The sequence below is a fragment of the Stomoxys calcitrans genome, chromosome 5 (genome assembly GCF_963082655.1).
Source record: "Stomoxys calcitrans chromosome 5, idStoCalc2.1, whole genome shotgun sequence".
NCBI lineage: Eukaryota > Metazoa > Arthropoda > Insecta > Diptera > Muscidae > Stomoxys > Stomoxys calcitrans.
Genome location: NC_081556.1, coordinates 85,970,376 through 85,994,482, shown reverse-complemented (window position 1 = coordinate 85,994,482; position 24,107 = coordinate 85,970,376). Strand labels below are relative to the sequence as shown.

General features: G+C 41.4%; 1 protein-coding gene across 1 annotated transcript in view; it reads right to left on the bottom strand.

Moving 5' to 3' along the window:
• Positions 1 to 4,592: 4,592 nt before the first annotated feature.
• LOC106086400 (uncharacterized) overlaps positions 4,593 to 24,107 on the bottom strand; it is a gene marked incomplete in the record, with an annotated part of 361,383 nt that continues 341,868 nt past the window's right edge. The window contains 8 exon segments of the mRNA XM_059368796.1: positions 4,593 to 5,565; positions 5,672 to 5,833; positions 10,400 to 10,594; positions 10,658 to 11,596; positions 11,697 to 11,896; positions 15,850 to 16,223; positions 16,366 to 16,428; positions 17,387 to 17,918. Of these exon segments, the coding sequence (XP_059224779.1) occupies positions 5,444 to 5,565; positions 5,672 to 5,833; positions 10,400 to 10,594; positions 10,658 to 11,596; positions 11,697 to 11,896; positions 15,850 to 16,223; positions 16,366 to 16,428; positions 17,387 to 17,918 (2,587 nt within the window).

Genomic DNA, 24,107 nt, shown 5'->3' with positions numbered 1-24,107 from the left:
GCATGCTTTTACTTGTCTTATTTTTTTAAATTCACTTACTTTTTTTCTCACATTCACATAGTTGGCCCCTCTCATGGTATGTGGATATTTTGTATAGTTTTAATTATTTTTCATGATTTCAGTGTATTTTTTTTGTGAAATATCGAGATTATTTATTACGAACTTTGGGAAAATCTATTAAATTTCTAAATGTGCCTTAAAATTAGTATTGAATACATATACAAAACAAATTTTTTCCAATATTTCAAAAAATAAAAAATTCAATCGTGTTGCACATTTTAAAAAAACTTGTCGCTTTGTTATTAAATCAAAACTTATAACAACCTTAAAATTAATTATTAATAATAGGGGGTTTTTATACATAAAAATAAATCATACTTTTCATTCTCAGTTGAATTTTTCGATCTTTCATTTGTTTTGTTTGCTTACTTTAAAATTCATTTTTGTTTTTGTTTTTGTTTTTTAGTTACTAAGTCTATGTGAAGATCAAAACAAGGCAATAATAAATCAAAAAAATAAGTAAAACTAAAACAAAAAAGTATTACACGCATGAGGGATTTCAAATGGAATTTCCAATCTGAAAAACAAAAAAATAAAAATTCGTCCCAAAGGCAAGGAAACCGAGCCATTCCATGCCCAATAATAACAGGCCAATCACTCTCTCATACTTCGTCTCACGTTTGTTTAGGGACCGTCTCGACCCTTCACTAATATGTGGCTAGCATGCTTACATTTGGGGTCAATTGGTTGAAAATACCCTTCTTCGAAACGAATTTGAGGGCAGCCGACTTTTTCGGCCTTCTTGGACATAGAAAGGAACTCAATTAACGTGAAATTGGAGTCCTTTTATGCCGCTCTGGTCGTCATAAAGATACTCCCTCTATTGGTAAATGGACACTCTTTGTAAGTTGATTGTGTTGCTATGAAAATCGCTGTGGACTGAGGAAATTAGGATCCTGGCGATCCTTTACTTTAAATGTTTTGCTTCTGCCGGCATGCTATATGCGGGGGAGTGCTAACCAGCTGACTGCTTGGACTTCGATTTCCCGAAGGGGAAATACCTTCTGTTAGGCGGGTGGTCCTAATTGGGGATTGGTTACCAGGGCAGAAGTCTTTTAGGCGAAATTTTCCCTGTCCTGAACAGGGCTGCGGGGCCTTACCCTCGACTCCGACCCCAGGCTGGAGTCTAAGTCGGAGTGGGAGTATTAAGCGGGAGTCGGAGAGCGGTTCGGAGTCGGGGCAAGCGTGCTCAACTCCTAACCAAACTCCGATTCCGGCTCAATAGTCCGACTCCGGTCGACATTGCAGCCCTGGTCTTGAAGACACTTGAAACGATACCGATTCGGTAGTGTCACGGGTTGTCACGATACATTAAAAAAAAATTAGGGTACGCTCCAGCATTAGGCCATTTAAAATCGGAACTGGTTTAAAAATGCCGGCAGGCTATATACGGCACGACATACTATTTACCAGGGGAGTCCTAACTAGCTGTCAGCCTGGAAGTCGTTTTCCCGAAAGTGAAAATAGACGGGTGGTCCTAATTGGGGATTGGTTACCAGGCAGAAGTTTTTTAGGCGAAATTTTTCGCTGTTCTGAACAGGGCTGCAGAGTCTTACCCTCTACCCCGTCCCCGAGCTGGAGTCAAAGTCGGAGTGGGAGTATTAAGACGGAGTCGTAGAGCGGTTCGGAGTCGGGGCAAGCGTGCTCAACTCCGAACCAAACTCCGACTCAGGCTCAATAGTCCGACTCCGCAGCCCTGATCCTGAAGACACTGGAAACGATGCCGATTCGTTAGTGGCAGCCCTATCGGATTGTCACGATACATTAAAAAAAACAAGAAGTCAAGATCCCAGATCGGTTTATATGGCAGCGATATCAGGTTATGTACCAATTTGCGCCATACTTAGCACAGTTATTGAAAGTCATAACAAAACACCTTATGCAAAATTTCAGACAAATCGGATGAGAATTGCGCGCAGTATGAGCTCAAGAAGTCAAGAGCCAAGATCGGTATATATGACAGCTATACCAGATTATGAACCGATTTGAATCATACTTAACACAGTTATTGGAAGAGATACCAAAACACTACTTGCAAAATTTCAGTCAAATCGGACAAAAATTGCGCCCTCTAGAGGCTAGGAGTGATGAACAATAAGCTGCCTAGTAAAGAATCACAAGAAGTATGGTCACTGCGCGAGGAAAAGTGTCTTAGTACTATGAAGCTTTAGTTGGCCAAGCCCCTGTGGCCAAGTTTTCTGGGAGCAGTAATGAATAACTGATTGACATACATCCATGCTACGGAATCGGTAAGTTCGCCCCTGTGCATGTTTTTTGTCATAATTGAAACTTTCTGTGTTGACTGCCCGTATGAAGCGAAAGTTAAAGCTACTTTGTGACACGCAGGGGAATAATATTCAGATCTGTCAGAATGCCACCCTTGGAACTGCGACGGGCTGTCTCCTCAATTCTCATGTGGACCAACTCCATCAGGAGACAAAGATCCTACCAGAGCGAAGACATAACTACATGCTGTCTAAGCAATACCTTTTGGGCTGTTATCGCAGAGATCATCCAAATCATCATCTTCTGCATAGATATCCACTGCCCGGAAGCCTTAAGATAGATCTATATGATCTACGGCGTGAGGTTCAGCGCTACAAGAGATCTAGATCAAGCGGCATATCAAGCGGGTCTGAACAACATTCATGCAGACACGGTAGCAGACGCGGTAATTGGCTACCGGGTGAATGTAGTTCTTGGAGAACGACCGCCACCCATTGCACCCGAAGAAATCGACCTCCCCCGGCAAACCAGAGTGGTTCTGGCTCAATTACGTTCCGGCAGATGCAGCCGCCTTAATACCCTCAGAGCTAGGATTGATGCCGACGTGCAAGATGTATGTCCCGATTGTAAACAGGGACCGCACGATACACATCACCTGTTAGAGAACTTTTACAGCGCTGGTTGTCTCACAAATGTATCCAGCATTAGTGAGGAGAGAACAACGGCTGCACATTTTTCTGCTTACAGTTCTCGCTCCTTATGCCGAGTCCGATTGGCGTGACGCTGAGCGACAACACTTGTTAGAGAACCTTTACAAGGTTGGTTGTCTCACACATGTATCCAGCATTAGTGAGGAGAGAACCATGGCTTTACATTTTTTCTTCTTACAGCTCTTGCTCTTTATGCCGAGTCCGAATGGCGTGACGCTGAGCGACAACACTTGTTAGAGAACCTTTACAAGGCTGGATGTCTCACAAATGTATCCAGCATTAGTGAGGAGAGAGAAGAGGAGAGAGAACCGCGGCTGCACATTTTTTCTTCTTACAGCTCTTGCTCTTTATGCCGAGTCCGAATGGCGTGACGCTGAGCGACAACACTTGTTAGAGAACCTTTACAAGGCTGGATGTCTCACAAAAGTATCCAGCATCAGCACATTTTTTCTGCTTACAGCTCTCGCTTCTTTTTGCCGAGTATGATTGGCGTGACGCTGAGCGACAACACTTGTTAGAGAACCTTTACAGCGCTGAATGTTTCACAAATGTATCCAGCATTAGTGAGGAGACAACCACGGCTGCGCATTTTTTCTGCTTACAGCTCTCGCTCTTTATACCGAGTCCGATTGGAGTGACGCTGAGCGACAACACTTGTTAGAGAACTTTGGATGTTTTGGATGTCTCAAAAATGTATTCAGCATTAGTGAGGAGAGAACCACATTTTTTCTGCTTATAGTCGGCCTGGAAAGCCATCTGCGCCAAGCTTTAAGCAAAGCAAACATTCGAGTAAAATACATGGACAGACAAATGCAAATTTGCCCATGAACACTCCATTAAGAAACAGGGGCAAACTTCTCACATATCAATGAGTGCTGTGCGATTCAAGTTTTTTTAAGCTCCATGATAAGGGGCCTCCTCTTTATGGAGAAGTTTTTACATGGCTGCCATACCAAATGGTAAAGTACCTCCCAAATGTCGCCAGCACAAGGAGGGGATAACCACCTCTGAAAATTTTCATGATGTTCTCGCCAGGATTCGAAACCAGGCGTTCAGCGTCATAGGCGTACATGCTAACCTCTGCGCTACGGTGGCCTGCATGGACAGACAGACGGAAATATTATGCATTGATTCCGAACTGTTCGTCATACTTTGGTTAAAACTCTTTTTCATATGGGCGCCCCGGTAGCCCGAGTTGGTAGCGTGCTTGGATTATCAGTGCAGGGGTTGAGGGTTCGATTCCCACCAGAAGCCTTGGTCTATTGCTGCTGTGGTATCACAATGGACTTAAAATTGTTTTAGTGAGTCCTTAAAGGACTGTCACTCTTACCTAACCCAACCTTTCATATGGATGTTACAAACACATGCACTGGATTATAATAGCCCGTAACACAGTAGTGATAAGTAAAGGAAGTCAATTGAAGTAAAACCTTGAACTCAAACTCAGCCTTTTCATCATTTAACACATATACTGAAAGTTGCATATGATGTGATAGTTAAAACTCTACAAAATCCATTTTTCAGCCAAGAAATGTCATTTGAAATCCTCCATAGCATGGTAAAGTTCAAATTTAAGTAGTATTTTATGTTTCTTCATTCTCAAACCAAAAAAAAAAAAAAACATTCAGAGGGAGTGGAGACATAAAGAAAGTGCGAAAAGTTGTTACCTAGCTGGGGGGGTGTTCGTATCGAATTTAAGCTTATTCTTCACATATCAATCGGTTGTCCTTTTGCAAACGAAATATTTCTAAATATAGTCATACGTACAAATAATAATAGTAATAATATAATAAATATATAAGGTAAGTATAAGTATAGTACATCATTATCATCTTTAGCTTCATTCTTATATCGTCTCGTAAGTAGTATGAACATCGAGTTTATCATCTTATCGCTTATTATCGGTATATTTGTTTTTGTTTTGTTTCCGTTCGTGTATTAAATAAGTTATTGTTGCTTTACTCCATCCGTTTCACTTATATTAATAAATGTAACTGTTTCTGTTTCCGTTTCCGTTATGTTTTGTTTTGTTTCACTTTTTGACACTTAATTCCATAAATATGTATATGTAGAGATGTATGTATATTACTTCAATGTGTATATGTATGTATATGCAGTTATTATAGTAGACGTATCATTAATATTAAATTAATATTTGCAATATAATTATTATTTCCATCATTCATTAATAATATTAAGTATTGTTTGTTATTGTTTTCTTGTTTGTTTGTTTGTTTGTTGTTGGTTGGTTGGTTGGTTTGTTTGTAGACTTTTTGTTGGTTTTTGTATTTTAAATTTGTGTATGTGTATGGCTTGTCGTTTTCTATATAGATTTGTGTTATATATTCCTTTTGTTTAGGTGTTAATTTGTGTTTTGTTTTCTTTTTTTTTTTTAATGTATTTATCAATTATTCCTTAGGGCTCGTCTTGGACTTCCTCCTTTGCATTTAGGGTGATACATATGGTGGGGGTTTACGATATGATGGTGTGGCGGGTGATTTTCCTCTGGCCTCGCGACCACCAACCACCACAGCTGGTGGGGGCACATATTCATCGCAATCATTATCACCTAAAATTAAACTTGATTACTTTAATGATTTTTTAAACAACTACTACTACGTGCAAATGAGTGATGGGTGTTGTCATTACAAATATGGCAACTATGAAGAACCTACCATTCATATTTGATGTATTATAGGAGGGTGGTAATAATGGTGGCTTCTCGTTCTTTAAGATAATAGGACTCTTGTTACCAATTTCAGGTTTCTCATCCAATTCGTCTTGGAATATAACAGGTATACCTTTGTTACGGAAGGATTTGCGTTCCTCTTCATCGCCTGCAATGAATTGAAACACTGTATTACAACAACAGAATAAACAAAGATAGAAGATTTTGACACAATTGCTTAAGAAAGGAAAGAAATTTATATAATAATTACAAAACCCTCCAATATTCCCACAAGTAGTTGATTAAGAAACAACTAACCGCGTGCTAAGTTCGGCCGGGCCGAATCTTATGTACACAGATAAAAATAAATTTGAAAAAAAACAACTTTGGTCGAAAAAACAACTACGAAAATTGTTAATTTTCCTGCAACAATTTTTTTTTTGAATCTCAACGACCCACAGTATAAATTTGTTGTCGAAAGACACTCTTTGCAAGCCAACATATGTATAGGTTAGGTTGAAAAGAGGGTGCAGATATTAATCCGCCCCATGCCACTAGGGACATACACCTAAGCCAATAATCGGCTTGTTGTGCGCCCCAAAAAACTATAAAGTAACCTCTAAAAAAAAATTTTAAGTTACAAACTCCGTGCTACTTACAAAATCCTTAATTGTTTTCCATACCATTCCCCTAAGTTGGTTCGTGTCTCCACCTAAGTGCCGGTATCTGTTAGAAGCGAAAGACGGGCAATGACAAAGGAAATGCTCCAACGTCTCATCATCTTCCCCGCATGCCCTAAACATGCTCACTTGCCACGCCGATTTTACATAAGTGAGCTCGTAGTACTATGTGTCCCGTTATGATACCAATAGCTATACTGACCTCTTTCGTGCTTGCTTTCAGTAATAGCCCCGTCCTTTCAGGATCTGGATTCCTCATAGGATTTTCGCCGTCCTACAGACCTACGCTGTTCCATAATGTTGCATGCGCATTCGTCGCCCATTCACTTCACTCGAACTGCGTCGACCCGAAGGCTTAGGGTTAACCAAGTTTATTGACGGCAGTCCTCTGGCCTTCACCGCCAAATCGTCTGCCCTTTCATTTCCCCTTACTCCGTTATGGCCCGGCACCCAAACGATGCGGATTCTGCCATTCTCAGAGAAGGCGTTAATCTCCTTCTTACACTGCAAGACTGTGACCTTACCGTCCTGGTTGTTATTGCCCTTATGGCAATTTTACTGTCGGTAAAGATGTTCACATTCGACGTCCTCGCGTTAGCACGACACCACCTCACGCATTCCGTGATCGCCCGGATCTCCGCCTGCAGGACCGTATTATGGTCAGGCAGTCTAAACAGATGTCAGTCCCTAGGTTCTCAAAGCAAACCCCCAGGCCCACTTTGGCTTTGATCTATCCGTGTAAGATGATCTTACAGATGGTAATACTAAGTTTCCGTCAATCCAAAATGCCGATGGCAGCAGTGCCTTGCACTCGACTTCAAGGTTCATCTCAGGTATCCGATCGGAAACCTCTTCCCTGCCTTCCAGGTTTCCTATCGTCACCTCGATTATACCGCAATGGTATGAGCTGCTCCAATCGCCTTAAGTCTCATAGCCGCAGTAGCTGCTTCACATTTAGTCTACATATATGTTCCAATGGGTTGGATATCTAGAATAGTCTCCAGTGCCCTAGTGGGCGTAGTCTTCATCGCTCTGTCTATGGCAAGACAACATGTTCTCTGAACCTGTTGTATGGTCCTAATGTTGCACTTTTTCTCCATAGCTGTCCACCAAACTACTAAGTAAGTATTGGTCTTATCAAGCCCCTGTAGAGCCAGTGGACTATCCTCGGATTCAGGCCCCATTTCGAGCCTACGGCACGTCTATATAGTCCCAATCGGATAAGAATTGCGCCCTCTATTGACTCAAGAATTCAAAACCCCAGATCGGTTTATATGGCAGATATATCAAAACATGGACCGATATGGTCCATTTACAATCCCAACCGACCTTTACTAATAAGAAGTGTTTGTGCAAAATTTCAAGTGGCTAGCTTTACTCCTTCGAAAGTTACAGGCAGACGGACGAATGGACATGGCTAGATCGACTTAAAATATCATGATGATCAAAAATATATATACTTTATGGCTAGAGATGGGAGATGGGTAATAACCCAAAAGGTATTTACCCGATAAATTGGGTGAATACCCGGGTATTTACCCATTTATACCCAAAAGCTAGGTATTTATAATTTTGCAGATATCTTGGGTATAAAAATTTTTTTCAAAAAAATTTTGATGATTTCGTATTCTTTGTATATAAACCTGACCTTCTGATCTCATAGAATCGGATTTTCGATATATATAGCCGTTATATGGACCGATCTCCAGACTTAAAGTCTTGAGGCAATAAATTGGTAATTTTTCATCCGATTTCGATGAAATTTGGCACAGTGAGTTCTGGCAGGCCCCTATTCATTTTTGTGAGGTGCGCTCTCTATCTTTTGTCACGGATATTCTTCAAGGCACGCTGAGGAAGTTGTTGAAATGGGCGAAAGACAATGACTTGGCATTTACGCCAGGAAAACAAAACTGGTGTTGTTCATGTGAAGGAGGAGATATGACGATTTCAGGGGCCGGCCCTTGAAGGAGTGGAGGTGCCGCTCTCACGGTAGGCAAAATACTAGGGTTTTATTCTTGACCAGAAATTGAACTGGAGAAGAAACGTTGAAGAGAGAGTCAAACGGAGGCTGAATGCGCTCTAATCATGTCGCAACTCGGTGGGCAGAAGTTGTAGACTTATACCGAGTACAGTCCACTGGATTTACACTGCTGTGGTTCGGCCGATCCTCACCTATAGAGAATGTGTGTCTACGCTGTATATTGTAGAAGATACCGGGGCGAGGAGGAGTGCACCAAGAGCAGCGCTGAATGCGATACTTGATCTGAAAACTTTACAATTGAATGTGGAGTGCGCGGCTTTGAAGTCTGCCCTCTGAGACTGAGGAAGTTAGAGACATGGCGCTCTTTGGAATTCGGACATTCGTTTGTTCAGCGTAACGCCGCTGGAGTGGCCCGACCACGTGACTTTGGCCGCGCGATGGACTATATGTAGGGTGGATCTTTCGAAGACGGCAAGGGGGTTGTCTTCCCAAGGAGCTTTGGTCTGCGGACGTCCCGCCATTCTTGGATCAGATCAGTCTACACTGATGGGTCCAAGCTGTATGAGGGCACCAGGGCAGGGGTTTCTGTTGTTTTACTAGCAATTAGGGAGTCACATAAACTATTGGATGGTTGCAGTGTCAGAGGTTGTGCGCTCCTAAGGGCCTTGGATTTGAGCCTTAGTCAGGAGTGGCGGTAATAGGGCCTTGGCTGCAGATCAAGTAGGGTCGAGGCTTGTCGGAAGATGCAAGGTGCGTCTCAGAGGTTTGGGCCCTGCTGTCAGATTGTGCCGGGTTCCAAGCCATCAACGGGTGGCGTGGAAAGAAGCTGCTGACGAGCTGGCCAGATTTGGGTAGCGGATGGACTCTGGCAATGTGACGCTGGTAGTGAACCCCACCCAGTTTTGGGATGGTGGATTCCTACAATGACGTATGTACTGACTCGGCGTTGTAGGCTGCAGGGTTGCCAAGGCCCTGTGGCTGAGGTTTTCCGGAACGAGCATGTCGCCTTTCGAGCTGGAAAAACGTTGTTGTAGCCACATTTGAATGTGGAGGTAGTGATCCTCGTCAAGCTCCTATCAGTGAGCAAGCTTGTTCCGTTCCATAAGACCGATCGCCTATGGGAACGTAATAGCCATTGACTATTAAACTCGCTTGACCTTGGAATGTTGGAGGAAGTAATGACCGGTCACTCCAATGTCAGGTCGTTGATATGGCGATGGGCTCGGGAGAATAAGGATTTCTGCAGGTTCTGTTGGGATGAGGAGGATTTGGAAACGGTTGAGCAACTGCTGTGCCAGTGCCTCGCGATGACGGGGAGAAGGCGTAGGATTATGACTGAGCTCTTTATAGCCTTTCGAACCCCGAGTCATTCTGCACTTCTGCAAGGGTCAGGGGCGGCTGATGGCGCGGCCCTCTAGTCCATGAGACTTCTTTCGGTCTCTGTGCCAGGTTTTTAGTTTGTCACCTACACATTTCTATGTAGAGGTGACGATCCTCGTCAAGCTCCTGTATGTGACCAAGAGAGCCCAAAGGATCGATCATCGCGGGAATCATAGGTACTCAGTATTTGTGCAAGAGCTGGTGCCGCCCGAGCTCTCACAGAGACTCTCCACTCAATACCGCTGATTGTCCGCGACTGCCGTTGCAGCTTCTCTGTATGAAGCATACCACTATCCGCACCCTGTGGACGCGCCCTGTTGCTCGCAGCTAAGCTTCTCGTGATAGCAATGAACACCACAAGGATCGGACCTCAATGTTCCAGCCTGTATGCTGTTCACAGCTGTCCCGAGGAACCAGTGTTCTCCGAGTGAAGCGGTTGGCAACTGCGATTGCCAGGTGTATGACTTTTAACCTAACTTATTTGCAAATGCAAATGTGTCCATGAACATTGCTTTAAGGAACAGGCACACTTCTCATATATCAATGGCTGCTCTCCAATTCAAGTTTAAGCTCAATGATAATCTAACTTAATTGGTGGACGAAAACTTGGAGCATTTAATGCAAGCGGGTTTTTGGTCGGAAAACTAGAGCGATTCCAATTTGACATTACTAAATTTCATGTATAAACTCTTACCTAATTCCATTTTGCCACTCTTGCGTCGTCTACGATGCAAACAGCAGGCAATAATGGAGGCGATTATGATCATTGTCACAATGATAATAGCTGGCAGGATGATGGTGTAGAGATAGTCATCTGAGAAGGTTGACTTCAGCAGTGGTTCTTCGGTTTTGTTGGGCACATAATCGCGATGAATGATATCAGTTTGGGCTGAAAATAAAAAAAAGAGGTACCTTTAGTACTGTTACTCTCTTCCTTGATCAAATTACCTACCATTGCAATTTGAAGTATGCACTTGAATGTTTGTAATATTCAGTTCAGGACCCAATGTTTTTTTCACTCTATCGCGCATCATGCCATCCTGCAGATAGACATTTCGCACTGCTTCCATTTCCTCTTCCGGACAACGGTTGTGCACCTTGTAGAATGTGGTATTGTAGAAAGTGACCAGGGTACTGTCCGAATCGTGTATAACACTTGCCGTGCGTATTTGAATATTTTGCGTAGATGCATCGCCAAATAGTTGGGCAATACGTTCAACGAACTTTCGATGCAAATCGGCATTGAAATTTTCATGCTTTATGGCCAAATAGGCCTTGTAGTAGACAGTGTAGTCGCGCTTGGGCGCAGGATTGACCTGCACCACCAAAGCATCGGTGGCTGTTAGTCCCGAAGTGTCCACGGCTTCCAGCATGTATTCCTCAGCGCCGATATCACCATTCTTGGGAACACCATAGAATTCCTCGTTCTTAGAGTCAAACTGCAACCAGTGGCGTGGACTAAGCTCCCGATGATCTTTGGTCTTTAGACTTAGTGTGAGTTTACTTTCGTCAAAGAATGTATCGCTGGGAACTTTGTAGACCAGCAAGTGGCCAGCGGTGGCTACAACCCTATCGACTTGATTGCGTGGTACCGGTGGGGAATTCTTTACACTAATCGCTGGTGTTTTAGCTTTCACTGCTGTCTTCTGGCAAGGACCAATCAATTGACCAGTTATTGACTTAATGCCCAAGGTTGGATGCACCAAATCACTGAGGCGGTGTGCATCGAGACGTTTAACCAAATTATTCAATTCAGTTTCAGGGCATTCACTTGTGGGCAGAGTTTCATTGAAATACACCAGGGTTGCAATGGAAGGATCTTGAGGATTAGCACGAATCTCTCGCACTACAATGGAGTTGGTGTTGTCATCGCCCAAGGTGGTGGCAATTGCTGTAAAACGGAAGGAGAGGAAGATAGAGATTGAAAAATGTAAAATGGCATTACTTTTTGTAATAGGAACATGGGGAGAGAGATAGGTGGACTCATTTACCTTTAATCAATTTCATTTGCCAGTCGATATAATGCATATTCTTTTCATTGATCTTCACTGCAATGTTAACCTCATGATTAACAGTTCGCACACCACGATGTTGTTGCACCGATATTTCCAAAGTTTCAACGACAGAATCATTGCCAGAATCCGTTGCAGTCAGACGATATAACCACTTCGACACAGAGTCATCTAAAGGCCTATATTTAGGGAGAAAAACATTTTTTACCATATAAAGAAGTAAGAAGCATAAGATTGGCTGAGCCGAATTTTGGATACTCATCACCATGGATACGTGTCTAAACACTACTATTTTTTTTTATTTTTTCTACTATTTTCGCCAACCATACATGACCAATTTGCACATAGGTGGATCCTATTTGTAATTCGAAGTCTGAATGTTCAATGTAACTCATTATTCCAGATGGTGGGGAAATTTACTAAAAAATAGCCTAACTGAAGATCGGTCTATATAGCAGCTACATTCAAATATGACCTGGCTGAAACCACTCTGTTCACTCACTGCATGAAATTAAAAGGAAGAACAATGGGATATTGAGGTCGTGAGCAAGGAACTACTGCCAGCGGAAGTTCAATCTACAAGGATGGATCAAAGCTAGAGGACAGACCGGACCTGGGGGTTGACATTGAGATCCCAAGTATTGAGACCTGTTTCCGACTGCCTGCATTAACACGGCCCTGCAGGTAAAGATCCAGGCGAGCACGGAATGTTTTAGATGGTATGGGGTTAACCCCAGGAACATCTTTATGAACAAAAAGATCGCCATCAGGGCTATTACAACCAGTACGGTAAGGTCGGGAACAGTCTTGGAGTGAAACAAGTAAGAGCGTGTTAAGTTCGGCCGGGCCGAATCTTATATACCCTCTACCATGGATCGCATTTGTCGAGTTCTTTGCGCGGTATCTCTTTTTAGGCAAACAAAGAATAATGGAAAATAATTGTTATGCTATATCAATTTATAGTCCGATGGCAGCTATTTCAGGTTATGAACCGATTTAAACCATACTTGGCACAGTTGTTGGATATCATAACAAAACACTACGTGCACAATTTCAGTCAAATCGGACTAGAATTGCCCCCTCTAGAGGCTCCAGAAGTCAAGACCCAAGATCGGTTTGTATGGCAGCTATATCAAAACATAGACCGATTTGAGCTATACTTAGCGCAGTTGTTGGAAGTGATACCGAAACACCACGTGCAAAATCTCAGTCAAATCGGATGAGAATTGCGCCCTCTAGAGGCTCGATGAGAATTGCGCCCTCTAGAGGCTCAAGAAATCAAGATCCAAAATCGGTTTATATGGCAGCTATATCAAAACATGAACCGCTTTGGCCCATTTACAATCCCAACCGACCTAATCTGATAAAAAGTATTTGTGCAAAATTTGAAGCGACTGGCTTTGCTCCTTCGAAAGTTATCGTGCTTTCGATAGACAGATGGACGGACATAGCTAGATCGACTTAAAATGACATGACGATCAAGAATAAATATACTTTATGAGGTCTCAGACGCATATTTCGAGGTGTTACAAACAGAATGACGAAATAAGTATACACCCATCCTATGGTGGAGGGTATAAAAATAGAGATATTGAGCTGAAACTTTGCACAGATTCTTTTTTTGTCCATAAGCAGGTTAAGTTCGAAGATGGGCTATATCGGACTATATCTTGATATAGCCTCCATATAGACCGATCCGTCGATTTAGGGTCTTAGGCCCATAAAAGCCACATTTATTATCCGATTTTGTAGAAATTTAGGACAGTGAGTTGAATTAGGCCAGTCGACATCCCACTTCAATTTGATTGGTCAGATCAGTCCAGATTTATATATAGGTGCCATATAGACCGATCTCTCGATTTAAGGTCTTGGGCCCATAAAAGTCACATTTATTATCCGATTTTGCCAAAATTTGGGACAGTGAGTTGTGTTAGCCCCTTGACATCTCTCTCAATTTAAGATTTTGCGCATTAGACGCGCATTTATTGTCCGATGTTGCCAAAATTTAGGACCGTGAATTGCGTTAGGCTCTTAAACATCTTTCTGCAAAATAACACAGATCGGTTCAGATTTGGATATAGCTGCCATATAGACCGATCGCCCGTTTTAAGGTTTTGGACCCACAAAAGGCGCATTTTCGCCGAAATTTGGGGCAGTGAGTTGTGTTAGGCCCCTCAACTTCTCTCTGCAATATGTCACAGTTCGGTCCAGATTTGGATATAGCTGCCATATAGACCGATCTCTCGATTTAAGGTTTTGGACCCATAAAAGGCGCATATATTGTCCGATTTCGCCGAAATGTGGGACAGTGAGTTGTGTAAGGCCCTTTGACATCGTTCATCAATTTGGGCCAGATCGGTCCAGATTTGGATATAGCTGCCATATAGACCGATCTCTCGATTTAAGATTTTGGGTCCATAAAATGGGCATTTATTGTCCGATGTCGCCGAAATTCGGGACAGTGAGTTTTGTTGGGCCCTTTGACATTCTTCTTCAATTTGGCTCAGATCGGTCCAGATTTGGATATAGCTGCCATATAGACCGATCTCGCGATTTAAGGTTTTGGACCCATAAAAGGCGCATTTATTGTCCGATTTCGCCGAAATTCGGGACAGTGAGCTAAGCCCCTCGACATATTTCTGCAATTTGGCCTAGATCGAAGAAGATTTGCATATAGCTGCCATATAGACCGTTCTCTCGATTTAAGGTCTTGGGCCCATATAAGGCGTATTTATTGTCCGATTTCGCCGAATTTTGTGACAGTGAGTTTTGTTGGGCCCTTTGACATTCTTCTTCAATTTGGCTCAGATCGGTCCAGATTTGGATATAGCTGCCATATAGACCGATCTCGCGAGTTAAGGTTTAAGACCCATAAAAGGCGCATTTATTGTCCGATTTCGCCTAAATTTGGGGCAGTGAGTTATGTTAGGCCCCTCGACTTTTTTTTCAATTTGGAACAAATCGGTTCGGATTTGGATATAGCTGCCATATAGACCGATCGCTCGTTTTAAGGTTTTGGACCCATAAAAGGCGCATTTATTGTCCGATTTCGCCGAAATTCGGGACAGTGAGCTAAGCCCCTCGACATATTTCTGCAATTTGGCCTAGATCGAAGAAGATTTGCATATAGCTGCCATATAGACCGATCTCGCGAGTTAAGGTTTAAGACCCATAAAAGGCGCATTTATTGTCCGATTTCGCCTAAATTTGGGGCAGTGAGTTATGTTAGGCCCCTCGACTTTTTTTTTCAATTTGGAACAAATCGGTTCGGATTTGGATATAGCTGCCATATAGACCGATCTCTCGATTTAAGGTCTTAGACCCATAAAAGGCGCATTTATTGTCCAATTTCGCCGACATTTAGAACAGTGAGTTAAGTTAGGCCCCTCGACATATATTTTTTCAATTTGGAACATACCGGTTCAGATTTGGATATAGCTGCCATAAAAACCCATCCCTCGATATAATGTTTTGGGCCCATAAAATCCACATTTATTGTCCGATTTCGCCAAAACTTGGGACAGTGAGTTGCGTTAGGCTCTTCAACAACTTTCTGCGATTTGGCCTGGGTCGGTTCAGATTTGGATATAGCTACCATATAGACCGATCTCGCGCTTTAAGGTTTTAGACCCATAAAAGGCGCATTTATTGTCCGATTCCGCCGAAATTCGGGACAGGGAGTTGTATTAGGCCCTTCGTCAGCCCTCTTTAATTTGGCTCAGATCGGTTTAGATTTAGATATAGCTGGCATATAGACCAAACGGCCCCATAAAAAGCACATTTTGAATTCAATTTCGCTGAAATTTGAAACAGTGATTTATAGAAGGCTTTTCGACATCCGTGTAGTATATGGTTCAATTTGGTCTATATTTGGATATGGCTACCAAGAAGACCAATATTTTGCTCTACAAAATTGAACAATGACTTGTACCTATTAGACCTCTCAATATCCCTATCGAATTTGGTTCAAATCGGTCCATTTGTTGGTAAAGCTGCTATGGGTTCATGGATTTAGCTTTTTTCACCGGATTATGACCAAAGGTGTTTTACATATATACCCGAGGTGGTGGGTATCCAACGTTCGGCTCGGTCGAACTTTACGCCTTTTTACTTGTTTTTTTTTTTTACTCACAATCCATAAACTTCCTTGGTTTCGGCATTAAATTGTAGCCATGAATTTGACTTGAGTTCGCGGTCCTCCTTATCGGTCAACTCCAAACGTAGATTTGTCATGTCTTCGGCATCATAGAAGGTATCTTCGGGTATGCTGAATTTAAACGATTTGCCTGAGGTCACAGCAAACTTCTGCAGACGAGTCTTAATCAGGGGAGGTGAATTTTCCACTCTGGGTTCAATGTAGTCGGGCACGACTGATGTAGTAGCAGCAGGTACTTCCTGGGTGGGGGTAATTGGCGAGGAAACTGTCAATTGGGGAGTTGAAGTGGGTGGATTGGTGGAAGAGGAAGCAAAGTAGAGAGCATCCTCAGAGGTGGTAGTGGGAGAGGGCTGAAAGAGAATGAAGAAAGAGAGTAATTAAAACTTTTGAACATTTGTCACTCGTTTTTTTGTTCGCCAATTCATCTGCTGATTTGACAAACGCATCGAGTAGCAAAAAGTTTGTGGTTTTGCGCTAGCCAATTTTGCTTACCATTTTACTAGTGTGGCTATCCTGATTATCTTCCGGCTCCAATGTGGTATCATAGTAAACCACCTAAATTAATTCGCCATTATTAAAGGGGAAGAAAAATAAAGGCCAACAGTATTAATAAAAATTAGGGAAATTAAAATTCGTTTTGTTTTCACAAGTTTTGGTGGTCATGCTTAAAGAGAAAAAATTCAATCAATGCTGAAAATATTTAAAGAGAAAGATTATCTTAAGGGGTGGTGGGTTGGTGGGTGGTTTAAGGCAATGGGAATATACGGTATGCGGTGGTGTTTCATCAAAAAAGGAGTAGATTTTATGTACAGTTTAGTTTTAACAAAAATACAAATACAAAGTTTTTTCTGTGTTTTTTTCTTAAGAAAAAATATATGAAACAAAACATGCAAAAAGCCAACATAGATACCCGAATACATGGAAAGAGTACAACCAGAGATACAAAACACAAAACCATTAGCATTAACCAAAATACCCGAGTGTAGAGTGCAAAACAAAGGTAAATAGTAAAAAAGGTTATCAAAAATGAATGTTAAAAAAAAAAAAATTCAAAAAACAAAATGTACAAAAAACAAATGATTCAAATTATTTCAACTCAAGATGAAGAGGAAATAAAATTGAAATCTGGAAAAAACTGCTGCTGCTCAAAGTAGGAAAAAACTTAGGTACAAAATTAAGTAAAATTTTGTAAAATCGTTGGGTTTTTTTTTCATTTCAAAATGTCCAAAACAAAACATGCGCTTGCATGCCTTCATTTTTTTTTTTTTTCTTATTCTTAGATATAGTTTTTCAATATCGTATGGATTTAGCATTTCCAAAATATTCTTAGGACTGAGAGTTTTTTTTTTAATATTAAAATAATGGCTTGATCATAGCTTTCAAAATATATTATCTGGTCACATTCATTTAAGCAAAACTGTGCCATTCACTTTGGTTTGGTATATTTTTTGGTTTTTTTTTTTTGTTTTTGTTTTTTGGGTGAAAGTTTGGAAAAAAGTTTTGAAATTTTCACCTTTTTGCCAGTGAGGATACTTTCTATGGGTGCCACCTCATCGTGGTCTTGTGTGTCAGTCATGGTGGAGGTGGTGGTGGTGGTGGTGGTCGGTGTGGTTAATGTTGTGGTCGATGGTGGTGGTGGTGGTGTTAGTAAATTGTATGGAGGCAATGTTGTGGCCATAAGCACTTCATTGCTGGAAGGTCCTGCGGCTGCTCCTGCTCCAACTCCAACTCCTGCCATTGCTGAAGAGCTGGACAAGTGGTGTGTGGCTTCCCCATCTCCCTCCGGTGTTGCAGGTGTTGTTGTAGTGGCCACATAATGGCGCATGGTGGATGCCGATGACTCCTCCAAGCCTGCATGAGAATGATGGGGCGGCAGCAGAGGTGGCATATCTGTGCTGAGGCCTCCACTCATTTGTTCGATGAAGGCCAAGCGATTTACAAAATCTTCGACTTCCTCATTGGTCTGCTCATCGTCGTCGTCTTCATCATCTTCCATATCATCGTCCTCGTATTTGTTAACATCGACTTTAATCATTTTATTGCTCTATTGTTTTGTCCAATTCGGTATTGTTGTTTTTTTTTTTTTTTATAAATTTTAAAGCAATTTTGTTGTTGTTGTTGTTTGGATTTGTTTTTCATTAAATTACACATTTCGTTTCGAATTGGAAATCATTTTGAAAATATCATAGTAACATACAAACATACACGTTTGTACAAGAGGAGTCAGTTAAGAGGAGAGAAAAAAATAAGAATGTGAGAGATAAAATTATAGAATATATATGTATGTACATGTATATCACTTGTTATATACAACAACAATATGTACAAAATATATAACGTACGCATATATTTATGCACATGAAAGTCTAAAAGGGACTCAGATCGAGGACGCAAAGATTTTGGCTACAAATGGACTGAGGATGGTTTGTATTTTTTATTGGGTTTAAATCTCAAAAAAAAAAATCCATAACAGAGTTGATGGTTATGGAATCCTGATGGCATGTCTAGCGATACAAGTTAGGGACTGAATTACCTGCCTAAACCTTTGATGAAAGTGGAAGCAAAGAACCTATCACCCTATCACTACAAAATTATTTCTACCTACCTACCTACAAACAATAGACTCTACTCTCAGCGCTTTACAAATACGGGAAGTTTATTCCAAATAATATCACAACAATATCAGAGATCTGCAGCACTGTATCGCATATGCGGTGCACCGAAAAAATACTTGTCTGTTTAAATCAACGCAACTAATGCAACCATTCAACTCTAATCAACTCAAACGGCTTGTACAAACACACAAATGGTTTTGCAGTGGTGCTGATATAAAGGGTGATTTTTTAGTTATTATCTTTTTAGTTAACATTAGTTTAGTTAAAACAGCTCACACAAGTTTCATGTTATGTTCCACTATCAAAAGTCTTCAGTTTGTTCTATAATGTAATCATAAATCGTCTTACAAACAAACAACGCTTGCAAATTAGTGAATTTTATTATCAGAGTGCGTGCGTCATAACGAGCTTCTTCCATTTTATGGCGAAGCTCATTTTTGGCGCAATGGGTACGTAAATAAGCTGAAATGTCGATTTTGGAGTGAAGATCAGATAGAAGCATTGTAAGTGCTCCCAATGCATCCAAAGAAAGTCAAAGTTTGGTGCGGTTTATGGGATGGTGGCATCATTGGACCGTACTTCTTTAAAGATGATGCGAATCGTAAGGTAACTAAGAAACGCGAGCGCTACCGTGAGACGATATCCAAATGCAAGAACTTGACTTGCATGACATGTGGTTTCAACAAGCCACACAGCACGCGTAACAATCAACTTATTAAGAGACAAGTTCGGTGAACATTTTATTTCACGTTCGGCACCTGTCAATTGGCCGTCTAGATCGTGCGTCATAACGAGCTTCTTCCATTTTATGGCGAAGCTCATCAATGGGTACGTAGATAAGCAGAAATGTCGATTTTGGAGTGAAGATCAGCCAGAAGCATTGCAAGAGCTACCAATGCATCCAGAAAAAGTCACAGTTTTACTTCTTTAAAGATGATGCGAATCTTAACGTAACTGTGAATCGTTAGCGCTACCGTCAGATGATATCCAAATGCAAGAGCTTGACTTGCATGACATGTGGTTTCAACAAGTCACACAGCACGCGTAACAATCGACTTATTGAGAGACGAGTTCGGTGAACATTTTATTTCACGTTCGGTACTGGTCAATTGGCCGTCTTGATCGTGCGATTTAACGCCTTTAGACAATTTTTGTGGGGCTATGTTAAAGCTCATGTCTATACAGACAAGCCCGCTTCAATTGAAGACAAATGAAAGACAACATTGAAGCATTTATTAGTGAGATACCGGTCGAAATATTGGAAAAAGTAAGCCAATATCAGACTAAGCGGATGGGCCATTTGAGGTCCAGTCAGGTCAATATTTGCATGAAATAATCTTCAAAGATTAAATTATATGGATCGTAATGTCAATTCGTATAAATATATCATGCATTTTTCTGAATTCTATTGTTTTTTTTTAAGTGCCTATAGCTCTTAAAAAATCACACTTTATATGCGTATGCAGCTCTATCAAACAAACGAATGTTTACTGAGTTCAAATACCACCCATATATGCGGTGGTATAACGAGTGTTTGCCAAAAACAGCGCAAACACCGCCATTTTTTTATACCCACCACCATAGGATAGGGGTATACTAATCTAGACATTCCGTTTGTAACACCTCGAAATATTCGTCAAAGACCCCATAAAGTATATATATTTTTGATCGCCTGGACGATCCGAGTCGATCTAGCCATGTCCATCCGTCCGCCCGTCTGTCGAAATCACGATGGCGGGCGAACGCGTAGAGCTAGCCTCTTGAAATGTTGAACATATACTTGTTATTGATGTAGGTCGTTGGGAATTGGAAATGGGCCATATCGATTTAGATTTGGATATAACTTCCATATAAACCGATCTGCCGATTTGACTTCTTGAGCCCCTTGAAACCGCAATTTTTATCCGATTTGGCAGAAATTTTGCGCGTCTTGTTCTGTTATTACTTCCAACAGCTGTACTGAGTACGGTCCAAATGGGTCTATAACCTGATATAGCTCCCATATAAACCGATCTCCCGATTTGACTTCTTGAGCCCTGACAAGCCCCAATTTTTGTCCGATTTGGCTAAAATTGTGCATGCGGTGTTCTATTACGACTTTCAACAACTGTGGCAAATACGGTCCAAATCACTCTATAACCTGATATCGCTCCCATGTAAACCGGTCCCTCGATCATACTTGTTCGGTTGCCAGAAGCTTTAATTTTTGCTGGTTTGATAGAATAATGCCCTTCAATTAAATTTATTTTGTATAAATTTTTAGTAGACTTTGGACTTGGGATGTTGGAAACCAAGCAACAGTTCTGATTGGTTTTAACTTGGCAAAATTGAGCCTTATCTTGGTTTACCTTCATGCCAAATGTGGACACAAACATCACCAGGTTTCCACCTGGTTCCATAGTAGCTAAAATGCGCCACGAGTTGACCCGTAGAACTATAAAAGAGTTGGGCCATCGGGTTAGCAATCCATCACCCGGAAACTTTATGAAATTACTATGGAAAATCGAAGAATATTGAAAACGGTTTCCTCCTATAGTGACGACCCCCGCTAACGTTTTAAGAACCATGGTTTGTCGGCCCTCTTGTGCCATGGCTCCACAACAACACCAAGAGATGACGCTCTTTATTATGGCTGCCATGAAACGTGACATGAATATGGCTGTGGATTTGTGGTTAGTCGCAGACTGAAAAACCTTGCTTCCAGCTTTACTTCCGTGAAAGAGAGGCTAGCCACAATCCGTATAAAGGCAAAATTCTTCAACTTCAACCTAAACGTTCAAAGGTGTTTCAAGTCATGTCTGGTATCCCTGCAAATTGGATGAGGCTTGCAGATACACGCTCCTCAGTTAAAATAAGAGAGAACCCCTTCGAACCGCTCAATCCCAAACGAGATTTGAGACTAGAAGACAGCCTATCGTGTGAACTCTTTAATATTCTGCTGTAGAAGACTATACGAGATGCATGTATGAATAGCCAAGGCATGCATGCTACTCGCCTATGTCGAAGACATCGATATTATGGGTCGGAAAAAGCAATTGTAGTCCTTGAAAGTGCCGAAAGAGTATCAGAGAATGTGAGTCCGGCAGTAAATGGAGATAAGACAAATGGAAGGTATCAACACCCACAAAGTCCTATACACCCGAGCATATAAAGAAATTGGAGAAATGGAAACTGCCACTGTGAGATAGTCAACAAGTTTATCTACCCCGACACAGGTTTGAAATAAAACGAAGGATAATATTGGCTAACAGATGCTACTTTGGATTGAGCTTTCAGTTCAGGAGCAAAGCTACCTCTGGACAGACGAAAATCGCATTATACAAAACAGTAATACTACCCGTGCTGCTGTATGGCTCCGAAGCATGGGTAATTGCGAAACCAGATGTGGTAGTACTTGGAGTAATTTCCAAATTATGCCCATGAACATTCCACTAAGGAACAGGAGCAAACTTCTCACATATCAATGAGTGCAGTCCGATTCAGATTAAAGCTCAATGATAAGGGGCCTCCTTTTTATAGCCGAGTCCGAACGGCGTGTCGCAGTGCGATACCTCTTTTGAGAGAAGTTTTACATGGCATAGTACCTCACAAATGTTGCCAGCATTAGGAGGGGAAAACCACCGCTGAATATTTTTTCTGATGGTCTCGCCAGGATTCGAACCAATGCGTTCAGCGTCATAGGCGGACATGCAAACCTCTGCGCTACGGTGGCCTCCGTAGCTTGGTTTGAGAGAACTGGAGTGTTTGAGAGAAAGATCCATCGTAAAATGTATGGAACAACCTGCGTTAATGGAGAAAATAGGCGTCGTATGAACCACGAGCTGTATGACAGCTCGTCATACAGCTCATATACGAGCTGTCGTACAGATCGTGGTTCATACGTAAACGTATCAAAATGCAACGGTTGCGTTGGCTAGGTCATGTTGTCAGAATGAATGAGGAGCTCCAGCGAAGAAGTATTTTGAAAGTGACCATAATAGAAAACGCAAAAGGGTAAGACCAAAAGGAGAATGAATCTCGAAACTGGATGTAAGATATTGGAGAAGGAATGCAGAATATCGAGGCGCTTGGTATTATTTTCTACGTTCAAAAAGAGGTACAAATGTTCTATAATGGCCAACTAAAGTAAGTATGAAGGGTCAAAAGGAAGATTGAAAAATCGACATAGAAAAAGCTTTTTGACTGAGGCACAGGCATATCCTCCTATAATGATAAACAAGTAAAAAAGTGTTAAGTTCGGCCGGGCAGAACTTTGGATAACCACTACCTCGGGTATATGTGTAAACCACCTTTCGCCAAAAATCCGGTGAAAAATGCATACCTGCATACCCCATAGCAGCTTTATCGAAATATGTTCCGATTTGGACCAAATACTAATAAGTACAAGTCATTATTCAATTGTGTATAGCAAAAAATAAAAATAAACCGATATGAACCATATACGACATGGATGTCGAAAAGCCTTACATAAGTCACTGTGTCAAATTTCAGTGAAATCGGATTATAAATGCCTTTTATAGGGCCAAGACTTCAAATCGAGATATCGGTCTATACGGCAGCTATATCCAAATCTGGACCGATTTGGGCTAAGTTGTAGACAAATTTCACAGAGCCTAACACAACTCACTGTCCCAAATTTCGGCAAAATCTGACAATAAATGCGCCTTTTATGGCCCCAAAACATTAAATCGAGAGATCGGTCTATATAGGACGAAATCTGAACCGATCTGAGCCAAATTGAAAAGAATATCGAAGGGCCTAACACAACTCACTGTCCCAAATTTTGGCGCCATCGGACAATGAATGCGCCTTTTATGGGCCCAAGATCTTAAATCGAGAGATCGGTCTATATGACAGCTGTATTTAAATCTGGACCGATCTGAGCCAAATTGGAGAAAGATGTCGAAGGCGCTTACACAACACACTGTCCCAAATTTCGGCGACATCGGACAATAAATTAGCTTTTTATGGGCTCAAAATCATAAATCGAGAGATATATGGCAGCTATGTCCAAATCTGAACCGATCTGTGTCATATTGCTTAAGTATGTTGAGGGGCTTAACTTAACTCACTGTACCAAATTTCGGCGACATCTGACAATAAATGTGCCTTTTATGGGCCCAAAATCTTAAATCAAGAGATCGGTCTATATGGCAGATATATGCAAATCTGGACCGATCAGGACCAAATTAAAGAGAGATGTCGAAGGGCCTAACACAACTCACCGTCCCAAATTTCAGCAAAATCGGATAATATATGTGGCTTTTATGGAACTAAGACCCTAAATCGGCGGATTGTTCTGTACGGAGGCTATATCAACATATAGTCCGATATAGCCCATCTTCGAACTAAACCTGCTTATGGACAAAAAAAAGAATCTGTGCAAAATTTCAGCTCGATATCTCAAGTTTTAAAGACTGTAGCGTGATTTCAACAGACAGACGGACAGACATGGCTAGATCGTCTTAGATTTTTACGCTGATCCAAGATATATATACTTTATAGGGTTGGAAATGGATATTTTGATGTGTTGCAAACGGAATGACAAAATGAATATACCCCCATCCATCGGTGGTGGGTATAAAAAGAAATTATCTTTCGGTACAGGTGCAGGTATTG